Source organism: Salmo trutta, chromosome 3, assembly GCF_901001165.1.
Source record: "Salmo trutta chromosome 3, fSalTru1.1, whole genome shotgun sequence".
Lineage (NCBI taxonomy): Eukaryota > Metazoa > Chordata > Actinopteri > Salmoniformes > Salmonidae > Salmo > Salmo trutta.
This window is the reverse complement of record NC_042959.1, coordinates 16,814,250-16,832,979: the sequence shown is the minus strand read 5'-3', so window position 1 is coordinate 16,832,979 and position 18,730 is coordinate 16,814,250. Positions and strand designations below refer to the sequence as shown.

Sequence of the window (18,730 nt, the reverse complement as noted above, 5' to 3'; positions counted from 1 at the left end):
GCTCAAGAAACATGGGACCAACACTTTACATGTTGCATTTATATTTTTATTCAGTATAAATTAATTTAATAAAAAATGTCAATGACACAACCAACATATTATTCTTCATTTCATGACACATTTGAAAATTTTATGACAGGAATTTGTAAGTCGCTCTGGATAACAGCGTCTGCTAAATGACGTAAATGTAAATGTAGAAAAGTAAATAGCTGAAGTCAATAAGCATCTTTGAATTAGTCTTGGAAACTCAGATCAGTGAAAGTTAAAAGGAAGGAACGATGCATTATTGCATTTCTTCAGTATTTCAATAATTATAACTAGCCATATACGGTTAATCAATGACTGGATCATTTGAGATTTTTACATTTTTAACTGAACCTTTATTTAACTTGGCAAGTCAGTTAAGAATAAATTCTTATTTACAATGACGGCCTACCAGAAGGCAAAAGGCCTCCTGCGAGGACAGGGGCTGGGATTAAAAAAATAATAATATAGAACAAAACACACATGACAAGAGAGACACCACCAACACTACATAAAGAGACCTAAGACAACAACATATCAATGCAGCAACACATGAAAACACAGCATGGTAGCAACAACATGACAACAACAACATGACATGGTAGCAACACAACATGACAACATGGTAGCAACCCAACATGGCAGCAGCACAACATGGTACAAACATTATTGGGCACAAACAGCCCAAAGGGCAAAAAGATAGAGACAAAACATGACATGAAGCAGCCACAACTGTCAGTAAGTGTCCATGACTGAGTTTGAATGAAGAGATGGAGATAAAACGGTCCAGTTCGAGTGTTTTTTGCAGCTTGTTCCAGTCGCTAGCTGCAGCGAACTGAAAAGAGGAACGAACAACCCAGGGATTTGTGCTTTGGGGACCTTTAACAGAATGTGGCTGGCAGAACGGGTGTTGTATGTGGAGGATGAGGGCTGCAGTAGGTATCTCAGATAGGGTGGAGTGAGAGATACAAGGGTTTTATAAATAAGCATCAATCAGTGGGTCTTGCGATGGGTATGATGGAACGGAAGTATACTAACATGTACAAACATACAATATCCCCATCTTGCATTAAAAGCTCAACTTTCATCTGTTTAAATAAACCACAGAACAATATCCTCAGAAATTGGTTCTTTATTGATACACATTAAATCAGTGCTCATTTAACAGATGGAAACACAACCACAAAGTCATAAACAAGAAAAACAAAACAATACCATGTGTCAAACAATTCCTATATGAGCCATGAAGATATTTTTCACATTGCATCTTTGAAACATTCATAATGTTAAGGCACTTGTATTTTATTCATTCAACATTCTAATAAGAGCTTACAACAAGTGTAACAACGTTATGTACTGTACTGTTTAACCCTGAAATGCCTGTCTGAGGGATACCAACGTAAGACTATCAGGACTTCATCAAATCTTCTCCTATAAGTGTTGTTCTTTTTGTTACTGTGTTGAGGTCCTTTCCCTCACTGAAACAACTCCTCTAAGTAACTGGTGGAGCGACGGGTGGACGGCTGGAGAGAAAAGGAGAAGGAAGAAAGAGAGGTGAGGGAACAAAGGAATAGCAACCATGGTAGACATTATAGGGTCAGTGCACCATCAAGTCAGATCTGAGTGGGCTTGTGTTTTACCAGTGTAAAGGCGGTGTCATGGTCAGAATCGTCGCTCTCGAAGTCCTCAATCTCAGGCTCTTCTTCCTCCACTTCATCATCCTCATCTTCCTCAATCAGACTCAGCCTAATAACACATATTGTATATGGGTATTTCAAACCACAAACTCTTTTAAATGTAACAGAAAACCCCCCATGCAGCCACATCAATTCTCTTTTTATTTTAATTTAACTTTGTCAAGTAAAATTGGAAACAAGATCGTATGAACATTACATGATCAGATAAAATAATTTTTGCTTTCTCCCTAAACCCACACACACACAAACACACACTCACGCAAAAACACACAGACATACACTCACATGGTGAGATGTGATTCGAGGTCACAGTGCCCAGAGGAGGGGCTGGCTTGTGTAATAGGCAGCTTGCTCCTTCGCCTGGGTTCCACTTTGCGCTGCAGTGAACTGGACAAGATACAAAGTCAAAACATATTCAAAAAGGAACAACCCCTAGCCCCTTCCCTCTTCAGTGATTGTAGATCTGAACAAACTGGACAGGTTTAATAATAAAGTACATTTTTAATGCACTTTTCATTACATCAATTAACTCAAAGGGTAGACAGGTGGCCTCGAGATTATAGCTTTAGGCCAGTAACCGAGAGGTCGCTTTTTCAAATACCGGAGCCTACAAGGTGAAAAATCTGTCTCTGTGGCCTTGAGCAAGGCACTTAAGCCTAATTGCTCCAGGGGCGCTGGACAGTGGTGACCCCCACTCCCTGCTGGTGTTTGAGGGGGAGTTGGGGTATGCAAGTAACACATTTCCATTACATATTTGTGTGTAACAGGACAAATCTGTCTCCCCCGCAAATAATTAACAAGTAATTAAAAAAGTGAGATTATATACGGGTACATACTACTGGTGTTTTCAAATAGGAAGATATTGGATAGGTGTAAGGCATATGATGGCTCCACCTTTCCTTCCAGTGGTTTATGGGGAGCTTCCTTCATATTGCCTACAGCTATCCAGTCTCTTCCCATCTGCAAAAAGTAGGAACTAAGGCAAGGGTTATGGAGTTTCCCTGCATTTAAAATTGTCTTTTGTTACTAGCACTAACTTAGCAGATTGCTGCTATTTTTGGAAAAGGTTTTACTCACAGTGATTGTGATATGTGATTGTTTAGTTACTTTAGTTGAATGCACTTATTGTAAATCACTCTGGATAAGAGTGTCTTTCTAAATGACTCAAAGGTAAATGTTTTCAGAGAAAGGGGGCAGGAATTGCCAGAAAAGAGAGAAATGAAGGACAAAGTAGGTAAATGAATGTACACTACCGTTCAAATGTTTGGGGTCACATAGAAATGTAATTGTTTTTTAAAGAAAAGCACATTTTTGGTCCATTAAAATAACATCAAATTGATCAGAAATACAATGTAACAGAGTGCCTCTGTCCAGTGTCCGTGTTCTTTTCTTAATCTTTTCTTTATTGGCCAGTCAGAGATATGGCTTTTTCTTTGCAACTCTGCCTAGAAGGCCAGCATCCCGGAGTCGCCTCTTCACTGTTGACGTTGAGACTGGTGTTTTGCGGGTACTATTTAATGAAGCTGCCAGTTGAGGACTTGTGAGGCGTCTGTTTCTCAAACTAGACACTCTAATGTACTTGTCCACTTGTTCAGTTGTGCACCGGGGCCTCCCACTCTTCTTTGTATTCTGGTTAGAGCCAGTTTGCGCTGTTCTGTGAAGGGAGTGGTACACAGCATTGTACAAGATCTTCAGTTTCTTGTCAATTTCTCACATGGAATAGCCTTCATTTCTCAGACCAAGAATAGACTGACAAGTTTCAGAAGAAAGTTCTTTGTTTCTGGCCACTTTGAGCCTGTAATCAAACCCACAAATGGTGATGCTCCAGATACTCAACTAGTCTAAAGAAGGCCAGTTGTATTGCTTCTTTAATCAGGACAACAGTTTTCAGCTGTGCTAACATAATTGCAAAATGGATTTCTAATGATCAATTAGCCTTTTAAAATAATGAACTTGGATTAGCTAACACAACGCGCTATTGGAACACAGGAGTGATGGTTGCTGATAATGGGCCTCTGTACACCTATGTATATATTCCATAACAAATCTGCCATTTCCAGGTACAATAGTCATTTTCAACATTAACAATGTCTACACTGTATTTCTGATCAATTTTATGTTATTTAATGGACAAAAAAAAAGTGCTTTTCTTTAAAAAACAAGGACATTTCTAAGTGACCCCAAACCTTTGAACGGTAGTGTATGTAGGTGCATATATAGCTAGGTAAAACATTTTGTTTTCTCTTTTAGGTTAAAAGGTGAGAAAGTTACCCCTCTGAAAAGTCGTCATCAGACTCGGGTTCAGAGATGATGCTGCCCTTGTCAGAGCCTGTGGTGGAGGCCTGTGTATTATGTGTGACGGGCAGGTGCTTGGACGGCTGTCTCTGCACGGTGGAGGTGAGGCCTGGGGTGGCCAGGTTGCTGTGGATGTTGAGTGAGAAAGTTAGAGGCATATATATTATACGCGCCCCAAAATGCTAACCTCCCCTGTTATTGTAATGGTGAGAGGTTAGCATGTCTTGGGGGTTATGATATTTGTGTGTCTAAATTTCTCACACATCATTAATCACAATTCATTCAGGATTATCCGTAATCATGGTAGCATCCACATTAATGTAGAAGTGTTCAGAAACATATTATATTCTTATTTACAATAAAAGTGACTCCAATATGACACAATACGTTATTTACCATTCATTTCTATTGGGCACAAAATGATCTGAAACACAACCAAAACAGCAAATCCAGCCAACAAATTTGTAGAGTCACAAGCTTGATTTAATCATTGCGTGTTATGAACATGGGACCAAATACTAAACGTTTGACTAAATTGAATAAACTATACATTTGTCCAAATACTTCTGACACCTTCAAATGGTGGGACTAGATACATAAAGTGCATTCATTTCTAAACGGTAAAATATATATGAAAATACCCTCAAATAAAAGGTGACATTCTGTATTGTCGCCTCATATAAAACATTTGATCTTAAATCCAAAATGCTGGAGTAGAGAGCCAAATTAAATGTTTTAGCTCTACTAAGCAAATAAATAAGTAGGTGAGTGTAGCTAAGTAAAACATTTAGTTTTCTCTTTTAGGTTAAAAGGTGAGAAAGTTACCCCTCTGAAAAGTCGTCATCAGACTCGGGTTCGGAGATGATGCTGCCCTTGTCAGAGCCTGTGGTAGAGGCCTGTGTCCTCTGTGTGACGGGCAGGTGCTTGGATGGCTGTCTCTGCACGGTGGAGGTGAGGCCTGGGGTGGCCACGTTGCTATGGATACTGCTGCTGTCCAGCCATGGCCCTCTGCTAGCGCTGGACACTGACCCTGGAGGAGAGGTCAGGGGTCAAACCATAGAATTACATATACAGTACAACTCATGATTTTTATAGGATTTCTGTGGGTCAAAACTCATAGATCTCTGTTCAGCTTGCAAAACTCCACCTATCCAACCCTTTTCTTTTTAAAGAAAAGCCATTACTCCCCTCTTAACACATTTGATCAATTACATTAGGCCATGGGTTGTAGAAAGGTGGGTCACAAAAAACAGGAATTATGGTTCACCAGGGCAATAATGTACTGTAGATATGTGGTAGTGGTGGAGTAAGGCCCGCAGGGCACACAGTGTGTTGTGAAATCTGTGAATGTATGTTAATTTTTTTTACATTTTATAAACTGCCTTAATTTTGCTGGACCCCAGGACGCTAGCTGCTGCCTTGGCAGGAACTAGTGGGGATCCATAATAATAATCACCTCTCTATACCTTTATCTCTTTGTTAGTAATATGTGTGTATGTATGTTGCTGACCCTGGGGGGTAGTCCTCCTGCGTTTGGCTGCAGGGGTGCTGTGGGGGGACAGCGCTGCACTCCTCTCCCCCTCCTCTCGGGGCTTGGAGGAGCCAGACTGCAGAGAGCGCTGGTACATCCTCAGAGATGGCCAGGAGGGGGAAGCAGAGCCACACTCAGCACTCAGGAAAGCAGACCTGGGAGGGAGGGAGGGAGAGGGGGAGAAACAGGCTGAGGTCAGGACTATCCTTTAGGCACTTCATGTCGATCTGAAACAAACGGACAGCTCTATTTGTGTTTCATGTGTGCAAGAGTGAAATGTGAGAAAAAGGACATGCATATCCTTATGCGTCTAGTTGCTGTGTGTGTGACTCACAGCTGGGCTCGGTCCTGACGTAGGAGTTTGAAACTGAACTCGCTGAGTATCTCAAGGAAGGGCAGGTTGGGGGGTTGCTCCACCTCTGCTGCCTCCCGTAACGCAAACCGGATGCCATCCCTGACCAACAGAGAACACTTTGTTCTACATACCAGTTAGACATAACTTTATTTATCAAAAAGTTTGAGCTGAAAACAGATTTTTTGTCAAGTGTGCGTATGTTTTTGTAAATTACTGGCTGCACAATTAATTTCTCAATTGGAACAATACATACACTACCGTTCAAAAGTTTGTGGTCACTTAGAAATGTCCTTGTTTTTAAAAAGCACATTTTTTGTCCATTACATAACATAACATTTATCAGAAATACAGTGTAGACATTGTTAATGTTGAAAATGACTATTGTACCTGGAAATGGCAGATTTTTTATGGAATATCTACATAGGTGTACAGAGGCCCATTATCAGCAACCATCACTCCTGTGTTCCAATGGCGCTTTGTGTTAGCTAATCCATGTTTATCATTTTAAAAGGCTAATTGATCATTAGAAAACCATTTTGCAATTATGTTAGCACAGCTGAAAACTGTTGTCCTGATTAAAGAAGCAATACAACTGGCCTTCTTTAGACTAGTTGAGTATCTGGAGCATCAGCATTTGTGGGTTCAATTACAGGCTCAAAATGGCCAGAAACAAATAACTGTCTTCTGAAACTGGTCAGTCTATTCTTGTTCTGAGAAATGAAGGCTATTCCATGTGAGAAATTGCCAAGAAACTGAAGATCTCGTACAGCGCTGTGTACTACTCCCTTCACAGAACAGCGCAATCTGGCCCTAACCAGAATACAAAGAGGAGTGGGAGGCCCCGGTGCACAACTGAGCAAGAGGACAAGTACATTAGAGTGTCTAGTTTGAGAAACAGATGCCTCACAAGTCCTCAACTGGCAGCTTCATTAAATGTTACCCGCAAAACACCAGTCTCAACGTCAACCGTGAAGAGGCGAGTCCGGGATGCTGGTTTTCTTGGCAGAGTTGCAAAGAAAAAGCCATATCTCAGACTGGCCAATAAAAATGTAAGATTAAGATGGTCAAAAGAACACAGACACTGGACAGAGGAACTCTGCATAGAAGGCCAGTATCCTAGAGTCGCATCTTCACTGTTGACGTTGAGACTGGTGTTTTGCAGGTACACTTTAATGAAGCTGCCAGTTGAGGACTTGTGAGGCATCTGAACTAGTCTAAAGAAGGCCAGTTGTATTGCTTCTTTAATCAGGACAACAGTTTTCAGCTGTGCTAACATAATTGCAAAAGGGTTTTCTAACGATCAATTAGCCTTTTCAAAATATAAACTTGGATTAGCTAACACAACATGTTATTCGAACACAGGAGTGATGGTTGCTGATAATGGGCCTCTGTACGCCTATGTAGATATTCCATAAAAAATCTGTTGTTTCCAGCTACAATAGTCATGTACAACATTAACAATGTCTACACTGTATTTCTGATCAATTTGACATTATTTTAATGGACCAAAAATGAGCTTTTATTTCAAAAACAAGGACATTTCTAAGTGACCACAAACTTTTGAACGGTAGTGTATATTGACATTTAGTGTGTATTTGTGACTGACATGTGCAGGGACACCAATGGTTTGCGGACGCGGTGGAGGTCTATGCCGAAGCTCATGGCCAGCCTTTTAGCTAGCTCTCTGATCTCCCCAAACTCCTGGCCTCCACCAACGCACTCTGGAGCCAGTGCTGAGAACAACTGACACACACACAATTAGTAATATATGAATATATAATACATCTGTAACAAACATATTATTTAATTTACGCACGCACACACCTGCTGCAGACTCAGGCAGACAGTCTTGGCGCTCTGCACTGGACTGATCATCTTGGTTTTGCTCAGAGTCTCCTTGATGATGTCACCGTAGTCTTTGTAGAACTAGAGGAAGTAGACAAGACTGTCACCCTCTCTATGGTTCTACCTCTATAAATACAATGATTCATCCAATTTCTATGGTTCTACCTCTATAAATACAATGATTCATCCAATTTCTATGGTTCTACCTCTATAATTACAATGATTCATTCTATTTCTATGGTTCTACTTCTAAAATGACAATGATTCATTCTCTCTGTATTTCTATGGTTCTACCTCTCCAGCTCTCTGGTTCTACCTCCCCATATCTCTCTGGTTCTACCTCCCCATATCTCTCTGTATCTCTCTGGTTCTACCTCTCCATCTCTCTGTATCTCCCTGGTTCTACCTCTCCTTCTCTCTGGTTCTACCTCTCCATCTCTCTGGTTCTACCTCTCCATCTCTCTGGTTCTACCTCTCCATCTCTCTTTAGTTCTTCCTGTCCATCTCTGCATTTCTATAGCTACATATAGAGTTCGCCAGCTAGTAGTCCTAAAACCCGGAAATTAGTTTCCTCTGGTTGGTTCAACTATCCCTATGGGGAAAATGAATAGAGAAAGAATAGGGTTTTGGGATAAATGCTGATAATAAGGTCTGAGATTAACACAGGCTCAAGAGATCTTAAACGCGTTGTTCTTTGAGATAATTTCAGTCAGTTAACATGGCATTTATTAATTATGAAGCCTTTGTGCTTTTTTATAACATAAATTCTTAAATTCACTAAAAGTGACATTAGCTGATGAAGATGATATCATAGAACAAAACGTATAAGATCTCCTAACCCTGTGTTTACCACTGATCTATTTTTGGCATTTATCCAAAAAACCCTACCAAAACGCCCTTTATTTTCCTGAAAGGCTTTGTCCAACGAACCATGGAAGAGTTAAGGCGTCTGCATGCTTCCCAACCGAATCAGTTCGAAAGAGTTCCTGCATATGTTATGACGACATTTTGTGACATTTTTGTTTGTTTTGGACTTCGGTAAGGGTTTTTTCGTTTGTTTCGGGCACACATAATTTTTTCTTAAGGCAAGCCGTCGTCAGTGATTGGTCAACAGTAGGGATTCTTCAATAAAGTATTTGATGTCATTCAACGAGTATTGACTCAGTTTCATGCACATTTTGTCATTTAGAAATACTGCACCAAATCTTAGATGTAAAATTGTTCGACTAAGATATCCTCGGCAAAAACGTCAACATTTATGACAGATTTCTTGAGTTATCTTGGATTAATTCGCTTACAATTTTGAGTAAATGTATACTGGCTACGGTGTCTCAAAATGGACAAAGTACTACTTACGCTTTTTTCTCATTTTTCAAGCAAAGGTCTTTTAAGGAAGTATGTGAGCACTCGTTCGGTTTGCCTAGCCAACTTCAGTGAGCCGCCAGCCGAACTCAAGCATGCTGATGCCTTTAGTGGCTACAAAAAGAGGCTGTTACTATTTCTCTAATACAGCTACCACTTTCACCAGTTAGTCTCTCACCCACTCTTTTCCCTGACTCACTCCTCCTCTTCAGATATCCTACCATCCTTCTCTAACCCCTTGTCATGTCTTTGGCATCATTAAAAGTGAAGACTGTTATTTTTATCAAATCAATTCTCTGTAATTATTATTACGTGATTAAACTAATCATGTAAATGTAATTAACAAGGAAGTCAAGGCACCACAGAAAATCTTCAGACTACAAAGTTATAATTTTCAGAATATAACTTCAGATATTTTCATATCTGATCAATTAGTCTTCTATTAATGAATTATTCTTTACCTCACGTCAGTCTCATTCCAAACGTCGTAAATTGTTGGTTATCTGCACGAACCCAGCCTTTACTATAAATCATCCATACACCAATTGGCTTAACTTCTCTAGGGTAGGGGGCAGTATTTTGACGTCCGGATGAAAGGCGTGCCCGTAGTAAACTGCCTGCTACTCAGGCTCAGAAGGTAGGATATGCATATTATTAGTAGATTTGGATAGAAAACACTGACGTTTCTAAAACTGTTTGAATGATGTCTGTGAGTATAACAGAACTCATATGGCAGGCAAAAACCTGAGAAAAAATCCAACCAGGAAGTGTGGAAATCTGAGGTTTGTAGTTTTTCAAGTGATTGCCTATACAGTATACAGTGACTTAGGGTTCATTTTGCACTTCCTAAGGCTTCCACTAGATGTCAACAGTCTTTAGAACGTTGTTTCATGCTTCTACTGTGACTGGGAAGAGAATAAGAGCTCCTGGAAGTAGATGAGTGAGAAAATGACATGAGCTCAGAGGCACGCGCTCATGTGAAAGTTAGCTGTGTTCCTTTTCTTTTTTGAAGACAAAGGTCTAGTCCGGTTGGAATATTATGGAAGATTTATGATAAAAACATCCTAAAGATTGATTCTATACATCGTTTGACATGTTTCTTCAAACTGTAATGGAACTATTTTGACTTTTCGTCTGAATTTAATGCGAGAGTACAGCGCATTTGGAGTACTCGACCGAATGCGCGAACAAAAAGGAGGTATTTGGACATATATATGGATTTTATCAAAACAAATGAACATTTATTGGGGAACTGGGATACCTGGGAGTGCATTCCGACGAAGATCATCAAAGGTAAGTGAATATTTATAATATTATTTCTGAGTTTTGTTGACTCCACAAAATGGCGGGTTTGGTTTTGTGTATGAATGCTGTACTCAGATTATTGCAAAGTGTGCTTTCGCTGTAAAGTTTTTTTGAAATCTGACACAGCGGTTGCATTAAGGAGAAGTGTATCTATAATTCTTTGAATAACAGTTTAATATTTTATCAACGTTTATGATGAGTATTTCTGTAAATTGATGTGCTCATTCACCGGAAGTTTTGGGAGGCAAAACATTTCTGAACATTACACGCCAATGTAAAATGGGGTTTTTGGATATAAATATGAACTTTATTGAGCAAAACATACATGTATTGTGTAACATGAAGTCCTATGAGTGCCATCTGATGAAGATCATCAAAGGTTAGTGATTCATTTTAGCTGTATTTCTGGTTTTTGTGACACCTCTCCTTGCTTGGAAAATGGCTGTGTGGTTTTTCTTGTTTAGGCGCTGTCCTAACATAATCTAATGCTATGCTTTCGCCGTAAAGCCTTTTTGAAATCGGACAATGTGGTTGGATTAACGAGAAGTTCATCTTTAAAATGGTGTAAAATAGTTGTATGTTTGAGAAATGTGAATTATGAGATTTTTGTTGTTTTGAATTTGGCGCCCTGCTATTTCACTGGCTGTTGGTAGTGTGTCCCGCCGGTGGGATGCTAGCGTCCCACATATCCCAGACAGGTTAATCATTTATTTACTAACTAACTAAATAATCACAGAAATGCATAAACAAACAAACAGTACATATGTTACTAACAAATGATAGGGAAGATTCCCTAGTGGGCTAAGCCGATATGACAGATTGGTGGACAAAGGGAAGTGTGTGGGGACTGAGAAAGAGCAGGAAAGGAAAAACGGATCACTACACACAGTTGATAATTATATTAATTGAAATGCTAATCCTTTGCACATGAACGCTCACTCATTCGGGAATAATTGCAATCAATATATATTTACGCCCATGTGTCGTGATATTTTCTGTTGGAGAGTCAGTTCATCCGTCTCTTTCTCTCTCTCTGTTTCCCTGAAGATCAAGTCTGTCGTGGTTAGAATGGATACTTCAGAGTACCATTCAGAAACGTTCTCATAGAATAGATGTTTCGGTGGTTGCCGGTATTCGCATCCCAGGTTGACATAATTTCTAGCTGCAGACTAGTAATTTATATCTAAGATTTGCTCTACCTTCTGTAGGGATTGATAGTCTCAGAGTTTAACCATTTCCAGCCGTGTAGCCAATGCTCCACGTGGTATGGTTAGGAATTCAATAACTATTCGCAATCACAGGTCACGCTGTGGGTTTGCTTAGTCTTGGTACTCAAACCTGTGCCACCTCAGCTTACACCGAGGTACGCGTGGTCTGAAGAGGATTTCCTCAGGAGGGGGCTTTATTTGTAACAGTAGAAAAGGCGGTTCTATGAAGCCTGATCGTGTCTGTACTCACGGGGGCGGGCCAATGACTTAGTTACACTTGAAAGGGAATACAATTCTCTCACATTAAAGGTTTAAGGTCACATTACATCATTTCACAAATAGTTTAATCTTTACTCATTAATTTTATACAAGAATTAGATGCTAACCCCATAATTAAGAAATGTACACATTCAGAGATATAGTTATGTGTGTTTCCTGTCGTCTCTGAGGTCACCAAATGAAACACATTCGTCATACCCGTCCCTTAAGTGTCCACGGACCATTCCCACCTTCTCACAAGTGGACATTTTGTTTCATATTCCCATTTTGGGGATTTAGGAGTTCGCCACGTGAAATCCTTTGTTCTGTGTCTCTCTCTCCATACTGCATGGCCAGGGGGAGAGTCTCCGCCAGCAATTTACGACCTGAGATAACAGAACCTGGGTGTAGGAGAGAATGAGAGGGAGGGGGAAGCCACGATCTATACCCAGAAAGGGCCAAGTCATGACACCCTCCTCCACCTTCTCACCCCTCCACCACCTTCTCCCTCCACCTTCTCACCCCTCCTCCACCTTCGCACCCCTCCTCCTCCTCCACCTTCGCACCCCTCCTCCACCTTCTCACCCCTCCTCCACCTTCTCACCCCTCCTCCACCTTCTCACCCTTCTCCCTCCACCTTCTCACCCCTCCTCCTCCACCTTCGCACCCCTCCACCTCCACACCCCTCCACCTCCACACCCCTCCACCTCTACCTTCGCACCCCGAACTCCTCCACCTTCTCACCCCTCCACCACCACCTTCGCACCCCGAACTCCTCCACCTTAGCACCCCTCCTCCTCCACCTTAGCACCCCTCCTCCTTCGCACCCCTCCTCCTCCACCTTCGCACCCCTCCTCCACTTTCTTACCCCTCCTCCTCCACCTTTTAACCCCTCCTCCTCCACCTTTTAACCCTTCCTCCACTTTTTCTCACACTCCTCCCTTCCATCATCCTCCTGTCCTCTCACTCACTGCACATTCCCCCCTCTCATGCCCTTCTCTCACTAATCCTCTATTTCGCTCTTTTCGTCTTCCATCTTTTCTCTCATTCCCTCCCCATTTCTACCCCTTTCTCATTCCTCTCCCATCCTTCTTTCCCTGTTCTCCCACTCTTATTTATCTGTCTCCCCCCTCTCTCTCTCCCCTCCCCTCTGTCTCCTCTACCTTGCTGTAGTATTTGAAGACATCAGTGGCAGTGCTGAGATCCAGGATGCCGTAGATAACCAGTTTACAATAGCCGGCCAGCTGGTTGCGCCGCCGCTGGAGAGTAGCCATCTTCACCTCCTCAACTCCCTCTGCCTCACCTGGAGAAAGAAGTGAGGGAGAGGGAGCGAGATAGCAGGGGGTGAGAAGAGAGAACGAGATGGCCCAGGTCAGAAGTGGTACACTAAATAGGGAGTAGGGTGCCATTTTGGTGTAGGTAGTGTAGTTGTGATGGTTGCCCTACCGGACAGTTGGTCGTCGTCAGGCTCAGTGAAGACATAGTCAAGGAGGAAGGCAGCCATGTCGAAGCGGAGGGAGTCGGAGGGGGGGTGGGCCAGGGGCTGCAAGGTGGGCTGAGACCTCACTGAGCTCACCCCAAACAACAGCAGCATGTCACACAGCAGCTCAAACGCCTACCGAGGGAGAGACACAACACATCAACACACACTCCAGCACCAGGGTTTGTGCTTAATTCCAATTGATGTCAGTCAAGTCATGAATAATAAAAAAATACATGTGTTAAAAAACATGCCATAAATAGCTTCTCCTGTTCAGTTTACTCAGAAGTCATTTGAAAATAGATGACCCTTTTCAGTTATTGAATTAGAAATGTGAGTTAACTTCTTGAATTGACTGCCTTCAATTCGAAATGACCTCAACCCTGTTGAACACACACACACACATATCAACCCCCCCACTAACCTGGTCTCTGATCTCTGGCTGGCCCACAGACAGGCAGCTCTGACAGACGATGCAGAAAGAACGCACCTCCTTCTTCAGACGCTTTACCTCTGCCTTGGAGGGGTGTGTGAAAGAATGGTGCACGGGTACATGTGAATTTGCAGATGTGTGTGTACATGATGTGTGTGTGTGAGGGAGAGAGAGAGAGAGAGAGGGAGAGTGAGGGACGGTGAGGGAGAGTGAGAGAGAGGGACAGAGCAACAGATTGAGAACAACGGTGACAGACAGTGACTAAGCAGTACTAAGAAAATTATTTGTCTGTGTTTATGCCGAGGCTCAAGCTTGGGTAAACAACCAATGTGAATGCCTAGTCATAACTGTTTGCATGTGTGTGTCTGTGTGTGAGACTGAGCCTGTGAGTGTCGCTGTGGTGCACTCCAACAGATTGCTGTGTTAATTGCCTGCTGTCCACACAGCTGGTGAGCTGGTAAATCTGACAGGTTAGCAGTGCCATGCTCTAAGGGGGGCACCTCAGTGGGTACATAAGGTAGGGAAGTAGGGCCATCTTAACAAGGCAGGCAGGCAGTGCCATGCTCTAACTTAGTGGGTGGAGAAGCCAGACGGGCAGTGCCATGCTATGAGCACCTTGGTTGGTGTAGAGTTGGCCACCCTGACTTTCTCCCAGAGCACGTGGAACGCCGCACACTTCAGAGCAGGAACCATCAGCTGAAACGACATGGGACAACACTGATGGAGTTTGGTTATTTTACATGACACTTCTTCCTGCAATGTTCAATAGGTGTGTGTGTCAGTGAGTGTGTGTGTATATGGACACACACCTCTTTGTCGATGTCTCTGGACTCCACTCCACTCTTCAGCAGCTGAAAGCAGGGTTCAAACAGCTTCCATGAAGTCAGGTCCTTGGCACTGAAAACACACACCTCAGTATCAGTCTAACACCAATATGGTGCGCACACACACACACACACACACACACACACACACACACACACACACACACACACACACACACACACACACACACACACACACACACACACGTGTACCTGCTGAAGGCTGCGATCCTCGTCAGGGCAGTAGCAGCACTGTACACCTCATCTTCATCAGCAGTGCCCTGAGCAGGGGGATAGATGGAGGGATAGAACATCATCACAATGCTTCAAGTGTGTGTGTGTGTGTGTGTGTGTGTGTGTGTGTGTGTACCTGCAGCAGCTCGTTGAGGTGGGAGCTGAAGCGGTCGGTCAGACTGTCCAGTAGCTGGCTGACGACCAGGTCGGCACGGCCGGAGAAGGTGTACTTGTCGTGGCAGAGGGCACACGCCACGCGAGCACACGCTTCCAAAACACCAGACTCCGTGTGCTTCTCCACGATGCCACACACCTGGGCCAGCAGCAGATCCAGATACTGAAGGGGGAGATGGGGGGGGAATAAACAGAGAAGTTGCACTTGAGTCCAAGTCATGTGACTTGAGTTGACAACCCTTGTGTAATGTTATACTTTAGCCTACAAAGGGAGCAGCTGTGTAAAGGGTGCTCTCTCTGCCAGCGATTCTCAACTGGTGGGTCGAGGGAGGTATTGAGTGGGAGAAAATAGGAGTAGTGTCCGAGTAAAAAAACATCTCTCGTACTCTCTCACCTTCTCCAGTCTACCAGTGCTGCTGTAGGTCTCCAGGTCAAAATGAAGCGGAGCCTTCAGAAGGCAAGTCACTTTCTCCACATCCGCCGAGTACTGTGTGACAAAATTACAAAACAATTTGAAAAAAGATTAGAATCAGAAATATGTTAGTAACATCAAATAGCCATGGTGATCAAGTCACACATCCATAAACAACCCTGAAATAACTCAATCATTGAAAAACCAGTCCTAAAACATAATATATGAACTATACAGGGCCTTCAGAAAGTATTCAGACCCCTTGACTTTTTACACGTTTTGTTACGTTACACAGTGGCCTCCGTCATTCTTAAATGGAAGAAGTTTGGAACCACCAAGACTCTTCCTAGAGCTGTCCGCCCAGCCAAACTGAGCAATCGTGGGAGAAGGGTCTTGGTCAGGGAGGTAACCAAGAACCCGATGGTCACTCTGACAGAGCTCCAGAGTTCCTCTGTGGAGATGGGAGAAGGACAACCATTTCTGCAGCACTCCACCAATCAGGCCTTTATGGTAAAGTGACCAGACGGAAGCCACTCCTCAGTAAAAGGCACATGACAGCCCACGTGGAGTTTGGCAAAAGGCACCTAAAGACTCTCAGACCATGAGAAACAAGATTCTCTGGTCTGATGAAACCATGATTGAACTCTTTGGCCTGAATGCCAAGCATCATGTCTGGAGGAAACCTGGCACCCTACGGTGAAGCATGGTGGTGGCAGTATTACACTGTGGGGATGTTTTTCAGCCACAGGGACTGGGAGACTAGTCAGGATCGAGGCAAAGATGAACAGAGCAAAGCACAGAGATCCTTGATGAAAACCTGCTCCAGAGTGCTCAGGACCACAGACTGGGGCGAAGGTTCACCTTCCAACAGGACAATGACCCTAAATACACAGCCAAGACAACGCAGGGGTGGCTTCGGGACAAGTCTCTGAATGTCCTTGAGTGGCCCAGCCAGAGCCCGGACTTGAACACTATCGAACATCTCTGGAGAGACCTGAAAAGCAAGGCTTGCCATCGAACCTGACAGAGCTTGAGAGGATCTGCAGAGAAGAATGGGAGAAACTCCCCAAATACAGATGTGTCAAGCTTGTAGTGTCATACCCAATAAGACTCAAGGCTGTAATCGCTGCCAAAGGTGCTTCAACAAAGTACTGAGTAAAGGGTCTGAAACCTTATGTAAATGTGATTTTACATTTTTAATAAATAAGCAAACCTTTATAAAAACCTGTTTTTGCTTTGTCATTCTGGGTTATTGTGTGTCGATTTATGAGGATTAAAAAATATATATATATTTTTTAGAATAAGGCTGTAACCTAAACATTTTTGGAAAAAGTCAAGGGGTCTGAATACCTTCCCTGGTATAGTAGCATGTGGTGATGGGTTTGAGTGACAGGTGTGTTAGGATCCATTTCTAATGGTTTATCATGCAGCGGTATCAAGATACTCTTTGTCACTACCTTGGCCAGCAGCTGGGGCAGGAGGGTGATAAAATGGGTGGTGATGCGTCTCTTGTCCTGGGCTTGGGTCTTCTTATCCTTCATGCTCAGGATCTAAAAAAATATATAATATATATTTTTTAAATTTAAAATAAAAATAAGTAAAAACACACACACACACGTCAATGCAATTTAGTGACCCTGCAGTCTTTTTCCTGTCTGATGGTTTAGTGTTGGTGGTGGTCACCTTCTTGGCCTGAGCTCTTCCTACAGGCGGGTGTCCTTCAGCTGCCTGTCTGACAGCACACATCATCAACTCTATCAACGCCCCCTCCTCCTCATCCACCAGACCTGACACACAGAGAGAGCGAGGGGGAGGGATGGGGAGGAAGATGGAAGGAGGGATGGAGGGGGAGAGAATGAGGGAAGGAGAACGAGGTGAGGGATAGAAAGAGGACAGTCGGGGAAGGAGGGAGAGGGAAGAAAGAGAAGAGGGAGGGAAAAAGATGAGGGCATTCGAGGAAAGAAAAGCAGGAAAGAAGAAGAGGGGGCAAGGGTAGAGAGTGAACATGTTTTACCAGTGGTTTACAAAGAGAATGTCCATTACCAGTGGTTTACAACAACAATGTCCATTACCAGTGGTTTACAACAACAATGTCCATTACCAGTGGTTTACAACAACAATGTCCATTACCAGTGGTTTACAACAACAATGTCCATTACCAGTGGTTTACAACAACAATGTCCATTACCAGTGGTTTACAAAGAGAATGTCCATTACCAGTGGTTTACAAAGAGAATGTCCATTACCAGTGGTTTACAACAACAATGTCCATTATCAGTGGTTTACAACAACAATGTCCATTATCAGTGGTTTACAACAACAATGTCCATTATCAGTGGTTTACAACAACAATGTCCATTACCAGTGGTTTACAACAACAATGTCCATTATCAGTGGTTTACAACAACAATGTCCATTACCAGTGGTTTACAACAACAATGTCCATTATCAGTGGTTTACAACAACAATGTCCATTACCAGTGGTTTACAACAACAATGTCCATTACCAGTGGTTTACAACAACAATGTCCATTACCAGTGGTTTACAACAACAATGTCCATTACCAGTGGTTTACAACAACAATGTCCATTACCAGTGGTTTACAACAACAATGTCCATTACCAGTGGTTTACAGCAACAATGTCCATTACCAGTGGTTTACAGCAACAACGTCCATTACCAGTGGTTTACAACAACAATGTCCATTACCAGTGGTTTACAGCAACAACGTCCATTACCAGTGGTTTACAACAACAATGTCCATTACCAGTGGTTTACAACAACAATGTCCATTACCAGTGGTTTACAACAACAATGTCCATTACCAGTGGTTTACAACAACAATGTCCATTACCAGTGGTTTACAACAACAATGTCCATTACCAGTGGTTTACAGCAACAACGTCCATTATCAGTGGTTAACAACAATAATGTCCATTGCCAGTGGTTTACAACAACAATGTCCATTACCAGTGGTTTACAACAACAATGTCCATTATCAGTGGTTTACAACAACAATGTCCATTACCAGTGGTTTACAAAGATAATGTCCATTACCAGTGGTTTACAACAACAATGTCCATTACCAGTGGTTTACAAAAATAATGTCCATTACCAGTGGTTTACAACAACAACGTCCATTATCAGTGGTTTACAAAGATAATGTCCATTACCAGTGGTTTACAACAACAATGTCCATTATCAGTGGTTTACAACAACAATGTCCATTACCAGTGGTTTACAGCAACAACGTCCATTACCAGTGGTTTACAAAGATAATGTCCATTACCAG

General features: G+C 42.5%; 1 protein-coding gene across 3 annotated transcripts in view; it reads right to left on the bottom strand.

Annotated features, from left to right (window-relative positions):
* Positions 1–1,140: 1,140 nt before the first annotated feature.
* stag3 (STAG3 cohesin complex component) overlaps positions 1,141–18,730 on the bottom strand; it is a 51,886-nt gene continuing 34,296 nt past the window's right edge. For 2 of the 3 annotated variants that reach the window (XM_029725153.1, XM_029725170.1), the window contains exons 15-33: positions 17,121–17,224; positions 16,895–16,987; positions 15,420–15,512; positions 14,988–15,188; positions 14,831–14,898; positions 14,603–14,690; positions 14,409–14,489; positions 13,785–13,877; positions 13,327–13,495; positions 13,044–13,183; positions 7,727–7,828; positions 7,509–7,645; positions 5,882–6,001; positions 5,527–5,702; positions 4,842–5,046; positions 3,993–4,142; positions 2,007–2,108; positions 1,665–1,770; positions 1,141–1,547 (exon numbers count right to left, since the gene is read on the bottom strand). In XM_029725153.1, coding sequence (XP_029581013.1) covers positions 1,500–1,547; positions 1,665–1,770; positions 2,007–2,108; positions 3,993–4,142; positions 4,842–5,046; positions 5,527–5,702; positions 5,882–6,001; positions 7,509–7,645; positions 7,727–7,828; positions 13,044–13,183; positions 13,327–13,495; positions 13,785–13,877; positions 14,409–14,489; positions 14,603–14,690; positions 14,831–14,898; positions 14,988–15,188; positions 15,420–15,512; positions 16,895–16,987; positions 17,121–17,224 — 2,276 coding nt within the window. In that variant the 3' untranslated portion in view covers positions 1,141–1,499. The remainder of the gene's footprint in view (positions 1,548–1,664; positions 1,771–2,006; positions 2,109–3,992; positions 4,143–4,841; positions 5,047–5,526; positions 5,703–5,881; positions 6,002–7,508; positions 7,646–7,726; positions 7,829–13,043; positions 13,184–13,326; positions 13,496–13,784; positions 13,878–14,408; positions 14,490–14,602; positions 14,691–14,830; positions 14,899–14,987; positions 15,189–15,419; positions 15,513–16,894; positions 16,988–17,120; positions 17,225–18,730) is intronic. The other variant, XM_029725161.1, reaches the window with a different exon arrangement.